General features: G+C 35.9%; 1 protein-coding gene across 1 annotated transcript; it reads left to right on the top strand.

Annotated features, from left to right (window-relative positions):
• On the top strand, positions 1-2,314 carry LOC116128411 (glyceraldehyde-3-phosphate dehydrogenase, cytosolic). The gene is made up of 9 exons (XM_031414137.1): positions 1-123; positions 223-338; positions 429-528; positions 650-857; positions 953-1,050; positions 1,146-1,288; positions 1,419-1,502; positions 1,735-1,824; positions 1,946-2,314. The coding sequence occupies exons 1-9, from the start codon at positions 121-123 to the stop codon at positions 1,989-1,991; spliced, it is 888 nt and encodes a 295-aa protein (XP_031269997.1). The 5' UTR covers positions 1-120; the 3' UTR covers positions 1,992-2,314.
• Positions 2,315-11,819: the final 9,505 nt, after the last annotated feature.

An 11,819-nucleotide genomic window follows, 5' to 3' on the forward strand; every position in this document is an offset into this window, starting at 1 on the left:
TTGGTTTTGGAAAAATGTGTTAGGTTTTGGAAGGATCGGTCGTTTGGTTGCAGAGTTGCTCTGCAGAGGAACGATGTCTAGATTGTGGCTGTTAACGATCCCTTTATCACAACTGATTACATGGTGAGTTCATTATGATAATTGCAAATCATGATTGTTTATATTAGATTCGTTAACTGTAGATTTGGTTTTAATGTTGTTTGAAATGATTATGCAATGCAGACCTACATGTTTAAGTACGACAGTGTTCACGGTCAGTGGAAACACCATGAATTGAAGGTCAAGGATGAAAAGACCCTCCTCTTCGGTGAGAAGCCGGTCGCTGTTTTCGGTGTCAGGTATATTTTATTTTATTTTATTTTTTTCTCTTGCTTGTTAGGGAGTGTATAAAATGTTTTGTTTATATGTTCATTTTTGTGATCTTAAAGGAACCCAGAGGAGATTCCATGGGCTGAGACCGGAGCCGAGTTTGTTGTTGAGTCAACTGGAGTGTTCACTGACAAGGACAAGGCTGCTGCTCACTTGAAGGTTTGTTATTATTATTGTAGATATTGGTTAATTTATTCAATCAATAGATAGTGAATTTTTTGAATTGTGACAATGTTTCTTACTTACTGTTGGTGTTGACTTGGAATGAGTTGTTGTTCAGGGTGGTGCCAAGAAGGTTGTTATCTCTGCCCCAAGCAAAGATGCTCCCATGTTTGTTGTGGGTGTCAATGAGAAAGAATACAAGCCAGAACTTAACATTGTTTCAAATGCTAGCTGCACTACCAACTGCCTTGCTCCTCTCGCAAAAGTTATCAATGACAGATTTGGAATTGTTGAGGGTCTTATGACCACTGTTCACTCCATCACTGGTAAGCTATTGGCTACATGGGTGTTATTCATTATATGCTACAATAAAAAATGAGGTGAAACTTAATTGTCTATGATTTGGTTTAATGTTATCCAGCCACCCAGAAGACTGTTGATGGACCATCAATGAAGGACTGGAGAGGTGGTAGAGCCGCCTCCTTCAACATCATCCCTAGCAGCACTGGAGCTGCCAAGGTATGCTCAATTGATTGGTTGATTCATTTGTTTTGTTTATGGTATACTTGTTCCCAAACTCTAACACATCGAGTTTACCATTGTGATCCATGCAGGCTGTCGGAAAAGTTCTGCCTTCCCTCAACGGCAAATTGACTGGCATGTCTTTCCGTGTTCCTACCGTCGATGTTTCAGTGGTAGACCTCACTGTCAGACTTGAGAAGGAGGCAACCTATGATGAAATCAAAGCTGCCATCAAGTATGAGGATAGATTGTTATATTTAATGTTTCTGTTCTATCATATTGGTTCAAATGTTAAACCATTTCTACTGGTGTATTTGTTTTATATCCTTTCTAATTTTGTTTATAACCTATAATTTGATACTCAGGGAGGAGTCTGAGGGCAAGCTTAAGGGCATCTTGGGATACACTGAAGATGATGTTGTATCCACAGATTTCGTGGGTGACAGCAGGTAATTAAGATTTTCTTTTGTCTCTATATCTTGGTTTCCTGATATCATCATTTTAGTTCTTTGCTTTCTAACATCTTAAAGCTAAAGATTATTATTGTTAAAGAGTAATTCTATGGTAACTCTAACATTGATGTGGGATGATTGTTTTTCTCAGTATGGACAATGACTAGTTTAGATTGCCTATGTATATGCTTATATATTAATATGTGTGGGGGTTGCTGTGCCAATGCAGGTCAAGCATTTTTGATGCCAAGGCTGGTATTGCTTTGAACAAGAACTTTGTGAAACTTGTGTCTTGGTATGACAATGAATGGGGATACAGGTAATGCAAATCTTCTTTCTTCATGATGTGTTCCAAATAGTCTTTGTTTCTTTCATTCGATGTGTAAACAATTTCATCGATTTTGTCAATTAATGACTTGTTATTTGGTTTTGCATTGCAGTTCACGCGTGATTGACTTGATTGTCCATATGGCATCCACTGCTTAAAAGGTTAAAGTTGCGGATAATCCGAATTCCGAGGAGTTGTTTTTCATGTTTTGGTCGAGTTTAGTGTTTAAGACATGGATCTGGAATAAGATGAGTTGGGATTTTGTTTTAGATGTTTAATTGTGAATCTGGTTTTTCCTTTTTTCTTTCCCCATTTGCGGATTTCGAAGGGGATTGTGAACAATTTCATGGTTTTATAAGCCATACATGTTTGGTCTATATATATGAATGACTCAGTGCTTCTGTATAAAGACAGACAAACCTGTAACCGATTTCAAAATCTTCATTTCAATAATCAAAAGCAGATTTCAAAGTCTTAATTTCAATAATCAAAAGCAGAATTTGTTGTTTCATGAAAACTGAACCTGGAGTCCTAGACTAGATTGTATACAGCGACATGAATTGAAACTTAACGATGAAATCCAATAGAAAAGACAGAATCTGCTCGTTAGGAACTTAGGATGGACATTGCTTAATTACTACCTCTCGTTTTCATGAAATAACACATTCTGCTTAATTACCTGTTGTCAACCACAAAGAAGAATGGCTACAACATCATCTTCAGTGTATTTTCCTTAATTATTTAAGAGTAATGTTATATTTATATCATCTTTTATATCATTTTCATTACACTATCATAATTTTACTAATAATTATTTTATTATAATATTAAAAATTAAAAATAATTAAAAATTTATGTAAATGTAAGATATGTCATATCATGGTATAATGAAAATAGTGAAATAAGTGGTGTAAGTGTACATTACTCATTTCCTAATACTTAAAAAGGACTATGCACCGAAGATGATCTTGTAGCCATTCAGTATAGGATGTGATAGGTGCCAATTCTTTTCTCTTTCTTTCTTTTAAAGAGAAAGATACGAGTGAATAACTGAATTGTGATTTTAAAGTTTCACTATATATTACTCCCTCTGTTTTTTTTTTTTTTAAATGTCATTTTAAGGGTGTAATTTTTTTTTCAAATTAAATGTCGCTTGTCTTGTCTATGATAATAAAAGAGAGAAAATGACAAAATATATATATATATAAAATTCAATGTGTGTAGTGAGCCGTAAAATCAGAGCAAAGCTTTTTCCACCTGCAAAATCAGAAGAAAAAGTCAGGTGGGAGAGAGATGAAATTTTTTTATTAAAAGTTGTGTACAAACTTAAAAAGTCATTTATATTGAAACAGAGGAAGTATATAATACCAATATGAATAATATCTCACGATTTTCAATGTATTTCCTTCGTTTCAATATGAATGATTTTTTAAGTTTTTACATAATTTTTAATGAAAAAATTTCATCTCTCTCCCACTTGACTTTTTCCTCTCATTTTGCAGGTGGGAAAAGCTTTGTTCTGATTTTACAAGTAGGAAAAATTTCTCGGTTGTACACATTGAAAATATATTATATATATTATATATATATATATATATATAATATTATATATAATATATATATATATATTATATATATACCTTTTCTTTCTCCTTATCACAATAAGACAAACACACTTTAATTTGAAAAAAGTTACCCTTGGGACGACATTAAAAGAAAAAAAAATAGAGCGAATATTATTTTTCAAGTATCACCCTAGCCCTTTGACGTCGTTTAAATCTGTTAAGAAATGAAGGGCAAAAAAACTTTTTTCTTTTTTTTTATAACTAAAGAGAGAAATGGTTTTGATTAAAATAAATAAGGACTTATAATAGCGGCCTCTCCACCACATCCCACCCTCCCCCGCCCGACCCTCCTCGAACCTCTGCCTCGCCTCATTCTGTGTAGCCACCCGTCGCTCCACCCGCTTACCCCAGCCACTATCACAGACAAAAAAAGTTTACAAATGCCCAATTCTGTGGTCCGATGAGCATATACCCAAGATTTGACTTAGTTGAGAGAGTTGTGAATTTCGATCACTGGAAATCCATCATGTGAATTTTAAAGTAAGCATGTGATAACCTTTTTTTTTTTTTTTTTTTTCGCTCTTCCTTTCTTTCTGAAAATCTCGGTGGCTAGGTCACCTACGCCGTCCAAACCAACAAAACTCTTCACAAATCGTTGGATTTTGTTATGGTATTTGTTTGTCAATAACACTACGACACCGAAAAGTTATACCGAATTTCTGTACCGCCTACGTGTAACGCGCGTCTCCATTTTTTTAACATTTTTTTCTAGTGAACGGCCGTCCCTCGAATTTGGACAGCTATTCACTCACATGGACGCCCGTCCATATACAAGGACGGGCGTCCACATTTAAAGGACGCCCATCCCTGATTAAAATACAATTAAAAATTTGTAAAACCTTAGGGATGACCGTCCATCCATTATGGATGGCCGTCCATCCATTATGGACGGCCGTCCATTAATTTTGGACGGGTGTCACAAAATATGGACGCCCGTCCTTCACCCAAATATGAAAAAAAAAAAAAAAATTTCTTTGGCGACGCCCTCCATGCATTTGGCTTTTACAAATTTAAATAAAACGGACGCGCCGTCCACAATTTGTGAACGGCCATCCTTTTATGTGGATGGGCGTCCGTAAGTAATGGACGCCCGTCCAAGAGTAATTCGTAATAAAAAAAAAAATTAACATTGGACGGCCGTCCCTAACTTGTGGACGGTCGTCCTTCATTGTGGACGGGCGTCCATACTAAATGGACGGCCGTCCATAATGTTATTAAAATAAAAAAAAATTTCGCGTTTTTTTAATAAATATTTTTTTGTTTACATTAGCTTCTCCAATACGCTTCTCCAACAACAAGCGCTAAAATTCTTCGAGCGAAAGAAAACCAGCGCCAAAATTCATCGCCCCTTCTGCTTCATCGTTGCCGTCTGTTCTTCACCTCAGTGTTGCGTCTGCATTCCTCAGCCATTTCTTCCTGCAACAAATGTTTTTTTTCTCATTTTCCAGCTACCGTATGAAGAACGAAAGCTATCATCTTTTCATCAAACCATAGCCATTTTTTACAGTGGAAAAGAGATCCATTTTTTACAAGGAAAGGGAGATTAGAAAGATTTGTGCAGGTTAATAAACGATTTTTAATAATTTATGCTTTATTTAGTTTTTTACAGTGGAAATTTTTATATACTTATCCATTTATTTAGTTTTGTATTTTTTTGGATTGAATATATGTTACAATAGAAAAAAACCGATAGAGAAAATTTGTTGGTGATTGTTATGAATCAGATTTCGTGAACGTGAACACTAGTATTGGATTTGCATTAAATTACATAATATAAGAGGTCCATTTTGGCTCAGAATATAGAAGAGTCCAGTTTGGCCTCAGAACATGAAGAGTCAAGTTTGCCTCATTTCAATAATGTTGAGGTAAATTGTGCTCAAAACGTACTTTTTCGTTAAAATGATTTTAAATTTATGTATCGTATTGTTTATTTTGATATGTTGTATTAGTACATTCTAATTTTATGTATTATAAACTATTAAATCAGGAAAATGAACGTGATGAATTAGAAATATGAGATGTTCAAGGAAGAAGTAGAGCCTCATTTGAATGGTTTTGATTCAGTTGATAGTCTGGTGAAGTATTACAAACGGTATGGTAATAAAATAGGATTTGAAGCATGATACGTATGTCAAAGAAAGGCGAAGATGGAGAGATGAGATATGTGACAGTGGCATGTCTTGTTCTGGAAAGGAGGATTAAGTCCAGAAATACCTTGAAAAAATAACCTGTTGCCAACACAGATTGTAAGAGTCGGATTAGTGTAGCTTTGAATGGTGAATGCAAATGGGAAATTAAATCAGTTGTACTTGAACATAACCATGATCTTACAAGTCCGACAAAAGAAGATATTTCAAGGTTATCGAACGATCAAACCTTATGTGAAAAGGCGACTTGAAGTCAATGATGTGGTTGGGATTAGACCGTGTAAAAAATTTCAGTCATGTTCAGTTGAGGCAGGAGGGTAGAGAATTTGACGTTTCCAGAAAAAGATTGTAGGAACTACATTGAAAAAGTGAGAAAGTTATGACTTGGAGTTGGAGATGCTTCCACAGTACTTGAGTATTAGGAAAATGCAAAGGAGAATTCAAATTTCTGGTACATGATTGATGTAGATGAAGAGAGTCGATTCAGAATGTGTTATGGGTTGATGCTAGATGTAGGGCTGCATATAAAGAATTCGGTGATGTTATCACCTTCGACACAACGTATCTGCGAACAAGTATGACATGCCATTTGCTGCTTTTGTGGGGTTGATCATCATGGACATTCGACGTTGTTGTTGTTGTGGGTTAATTTCTCATGAGGCACACTAAGACATTTGTATGGCTATTTCGTTCTTGGCTTGAATGCATGGATGTCGCTCCTAATGGAATAATCATTGATCAAGATAAGCCATGCAAAATGCAATTGAGATTGTTTTCCTTGGTACAAGACATAGTGGTGGTTTGTGTCATATAATAGAAACTACCTGAAAAGTTAAGGGGGTATAAGGAATATGAAACTATCAAGTTTAAGTTGCAAAATGTTGTGTATGATTCCTTTACGAGTGAAGAGTTTGAAGACGTGTAACCATTTGTTGATGTGCACAACCTTCACGAGAATGCATGGTTATGTGGTTGTACAAGAAAGAGTACGATGGGTGCCTGCATTCTTAAAGATACTTTCTGGGCAGGTATGTCTACTACCCAACGTAGTGAAAGTATGCATGCATTTTTTTATGGTATGTCAATTCCAAAACCACTTTGAAACAATTGTTGGAACAATATAATAATGCATGCGAGCTAAAGTGGAAAAGAAAGGAGCTGATTTTAGATCTTTCAAATCTTGGATACCATGCATAACTAATTACCCCATTGAGAAACAATTTCAAAGTGCATACACAACCGCAAGTTTAAAGAGCTTCAAGTGAGATTGCCGGGAAGTTTTATTGAGTTATCTTTTCTGAAAAAATGTGATTCATGCGAGGAGTTTCAAGTTTGGGAAGATGTTTGTTTTGGAGATAATAGTCGCCATGTTCCTCATGTAGTATACTTTGATGAAAGTTCATGTGATATTCGTTGTACTTGTCATTTGTTTGAGTTCAGGGGGATTATTTTACATGCCTTATGGTGTTGATTCATAAAAGGGTTTCACACAGTTCCGAAAAATACATTTTACGCGTTGGGGAAGAATGTGAACAGATGTCATATGAAAATTAAGGTCAGTTATATAGGTGGAGCACCAACATGAAGGACAACGTTTCGATAAGTTTCTAATTTAATGCTGACAGTAGCGGATCTAGCATCAAACATGAGGAAGATTATAATATATGACGAGTTGTTTATGATTGACATGAGGAAACAGTTGGAGCAAAGGAAAGTGAGGGAGGGCTTGGTACAACATGAACATCTCTTCTAAACCGTTTTGACTAGTCAAAATGGGGACGGTCCTCCTAAAGAGGGGATACCCAATCTTGTCCATAGGCAGCTCGTAGCAAAGGTCGTCCTCCATGTAGAAGAAGCAGTCGAAGATTGAAGAAATTGTACGTAGGGTTAAAAGAAAAAATTACAAAAACAGAATTGGTATGACTAACATTATTTCAGTATTTTTTTGAAACATTATTTACTATTTTGAAGTTTTAGAATAATATCGACTTGATTATTATGTGCTATGATACTTTTTAGGAAAAAGGATCATCGGTACAGCGACAATAGAAACAGTTTCTTTCATGTACTTCAGTGGCCGATACGGAAACTCAAGTGTTGTCAAATGATGTTGTTACTACATAGATAGGTGTTTATATCTTGTATAATTGTAATTGCCTTAAGTTTTCTATAGCATGTGCTAATTGTGGTTGTTAACAATGACAGATGTCCCCTGGTCCAGTTCCAAATATCGCAGACAAAGTAGTTTCTTACTGGACAGGATTTTGTAAATGATGCTGTCTCGTTGGGAGATGTTTGATATTTTGCCAGGTTGAAGCATATAGAATTGTATTTGGTAGAAATTTTTCATGCTTGGTTTAATTTCTACCGAATGCAGTTGAGTTGTATGCTTATACTTGTTTTTTTTTTTGCATTTTCGTCATTGTTGTGTAGGATAGTGAATTCATGATAATGACGTTAATGTAACTTATTATGAATGTTTTCAGTATATATTTATCACATTGCAGACTCCGGTTGTACATGGCATTTTGATATGCATTTCTTTTGAGATTTGATTTTTATGTCTTTGGGTATGTCTACTATTACATATACATATAACTTGAAAAGAGTGTTTGAGATATGTTAAACAAAAGACAATCTATTTTAACAAAAGACATTTATTTATAAACAAACTACAATCTTTTTAACAATATCCGCTCAAATCAATCTATTTATAACAAAAGGAAAAATTCTTCATCATGGTGCAGGGGGTGGAGGTTGACTGAATGAGGCTGTTGAGAAGTTCTTCATCATGCTGAAAATCTTTGTCATACGGTCTCCAATGATGTAACTATTTCTTCAATTCTTGATGCAAACATGTTGAAATCACTTTGCAGATCTTGCATGTGCCTCTCATATGTGAAAAACGCTCCTCTGAACTTTTCCATCCGCTCAAATCTACTTTCTATTCCCTATGAAGCATGAGAACCATATCTTCTACATTTTCAGATGGTCCAGGTTCAGTACCCATTCTTCTTCTTTTGCGCACATAGACTTGTCCTTCAGTAACCCCTTCTGGAATCTGACACCTTCTTGAACCGTTGCATCTCCCTCCATTTCATCCCTAATCATATACCATTGTCCTGCCACATTCTTTTTAATCACCCCCATTCTATTCAATGTCACATCCGCCAACACATTAGTTGTAGAACGTAATCTTATTTGTTGCATCATCAGGGGTGTCTCAATATTCAACTTCTCATATATTAACGTAACCAGCATCCCCCAATATATTTCTCCTTTTTCTGCGGTGATCTCTCCCAACTTCTTAATCAATACTTTGCTGAATTAACTTGCCTCCCTGCAACTGCTGCTTCCATGAACAATAAATCCTTAACCGTCACATTTCCATTTGTCTCTTCCTACCATTAAATGTGAAAGTCAGTATCTGTGAAATCACTCCATAGCAGGATTCTGTAATTTTGTATATTACACATATGTGATGGTAAGTCCCTATTCCGGAAACATCAATCCAAGCTTGTTTGGAATCCTAGTTTCTGGTACGTTTTCCAAATCTTCACAATCAAATCCTATCCAGGTTGCTAAATCTTGGGGTGTCACTACAAAGTTCTATTCTTTAATTTAAAAACATTGTATACGTATGAAACTCATCACTGTCTGTCTCTACAACTTCCAAACTATCAAAACTCATATATCAAATGCCTATATCTATCATATCTCATACTGACCAAACGGTCCCATTTCAAATGATTAATCCAACCATTGATTTCATCACCTAAACCTAAACTTGTTGGAAGTCTTAAATCCAAACTTCTTCCAAGCAATATCTCTTTTCGACACGTCCTCGTATTGTTTTTTAGTCGCCAGTCTCGAAATTGAAGTGCAAATGAGGATGTGCCTTCCTGAGGAATGGTTGTATTTTTTGCCCTCACCATTTTCTGCTTTCTTCTAAAACCTATATACATAAAAAATCGTCATCATAATCTACCAAAGACACAGACCCAATTACTCTTAACGTATACACCTTTGAGATAGAACAAGACTTTACAGCATGAAGACATTTCGAAGAAGATTCTAAAGCACAAATGGCAAAAGGTCGAATTGTGAAAAAATGAGCAGCATGGAGGCATTATCCGATTAGGTGGAGACCAGTAATAGAGCATTTACACCTTTACCATTTATACACCATCACTTAATAAACATAAAGAATTGTAAAATAAAAGTTTAAGGGTTTTTCTATCAAACCCCACATGTTTGCCATTCTTTGTCAGCCTAACCACAATTTTCCAATTTTTCCAGAGTTAGCTAAAGATAGGTGAACTTGACATTTTCAGGCAAATGCCTAATGAATTTATGAATGAGTATGAGAGTGCATCTATCAGAGTCACACACAATATTGAATTCAATACCATGTGGACTGAACTTATAAACAAATATGGCTTGAAAGAGAATCTTTGGCTCAACAAAAGTATGAAAGGCGTGATAGTTGGGTTCCATTGTACTTACGTGGCACCTTCTTTGTTGGCATCCCAATGGTGAAAACACTGAATCTTTCTTTGACACAACTTTACTGGCCAGACACCACTAAGAGAGTTTATCTCACGATACAATCAACCTTGAGAAACGGCGAGAGCAGGAAAGGAAAGAAGATTTCAACACACCTAATCTGCAGGCGGTTCTACAAACAAAGGAACCAATGGAAGAGCAATGCAGAAGGCTTTATACACTAGTTGTTGTCAGTGATGTAGAATCAAGGGTTTAGCTTTCAAGAACTCAGGGCCATAATGTTGTGGAGTTTAGAGAAACAGCATGTAAATACATAGAATCTGGGACAGGATCTTTAGAAATACAAACTTGCCTATAAGATAATGAAGAAGGCGGGAAACAAACTTTGTTGCAAAGGTAAACACATCGGACCCGAGTTCAGTGAAATTTTTGTATTTTGCACTACCTGTTTGGCTTCTTTCTATCTGAGTCTTAGTTATGTAACTAAAAATCATTGACTTGCTTTGGGTAAAATATTTTACAGTGTGTTTGGATCAAAACTCTAGCTATTTATGATCTGGATGGGCATCTCTTTGAATTATCTGGGCTGGAGATATTGTTATGCTGGATTAGATCATAATATTCAGGCCTAACACATTCATCCAATGGCGTGCAGTATAAATACAGAGAATCAAATTCAGACATTCATCAAAATAAACTACATTTCTCTTTATCAATGGCACAACAATTCTATTTATCAATCACACAAATCAGTCCCACCAAATTGACTGGATTTCTCTTCATCAACTCAACTCCATTTAACACATTCATCCAACTAAAAAAAAAAAAAATTGAAATTTTTTTTTGAAAAAGAAACTATCTAATTACCGATGGCAGATGACGAAGACAAAGAACAAGCGTAGAATTGCGAATCCAGAAGATCAACAGCGCAAAGACGAAGAACACCCTATAATGCAGATGGAAGACAAAGAAGATGGTAATGACTGTCTTTTACAAACTTCCCCAAAATGTTTTAACCTAACGCAAATTTTTTTTTTTAAATTTTAATAACATTATGGACGGCCGTCCATAATGAATGGACAGGTGTCCATTAAGTGTGGACGCCTGTCCACCATTAAGGGATGGCCATCCACAAGTTAGGGACGGTCGTCCAGTGTTAAATTTTTTTTTTTTTATTACGAATTACTTCCATTACTTACGGACGCCCGTCCACAATAAAAGGACGGTCGTCTACAAATTGTAGACGGCCGTCCATCGTTTTTATTTAGATTTATAAAAGCCAAATGCATGGACGGGCGTCCAAAAATTACGGACGCCCGTCCAAAAGTAAGGGACTGCCGTCCACAATTGGTGGACGGGTGTCCCCAAAGAAAATTTTTTTTTTTCATATTACAGGCGTCCATTATTTGTGGACACCCGTCCAAAATTAATGGATGGATGGCCGTCCCTAAGGTTTTACAAATTTTTTAATTGTATTTTAATCAGGGACGGGTGTCCTTTAAATGTTGACGCCTGTCCCTTGTATATGGATGCCGGTCCATATAATATAGACGGGCGTCCATGTGAGTGAACGGCCGTCCAAATTTGATGGACGACTATTCACTAGAAAAAAATTATAAAAAAATGGAGACGCGCGTTATACGTAGGCCGATACAGAAATTCGGTATAAACTTTTCGATGTCCGTAGTGTTATTGATTTGTTTGTAGC

Source organism: Pistacia vera, unplaced genomic scaffold (assembly GCF_008641045.1).
Source record: "Pistacia vera cultivar Batoury unplaced genomic scaffold, PisVer_v2 Contig1055, whole genome shotgun sequence".
Classification (NCBI taxonomy): Eukaryota; Viridiplantae; Streptophyta; class Magnoliopsida; order Sapindales; family Anacardiaceae; genus Pistacia; species Pistacia vera.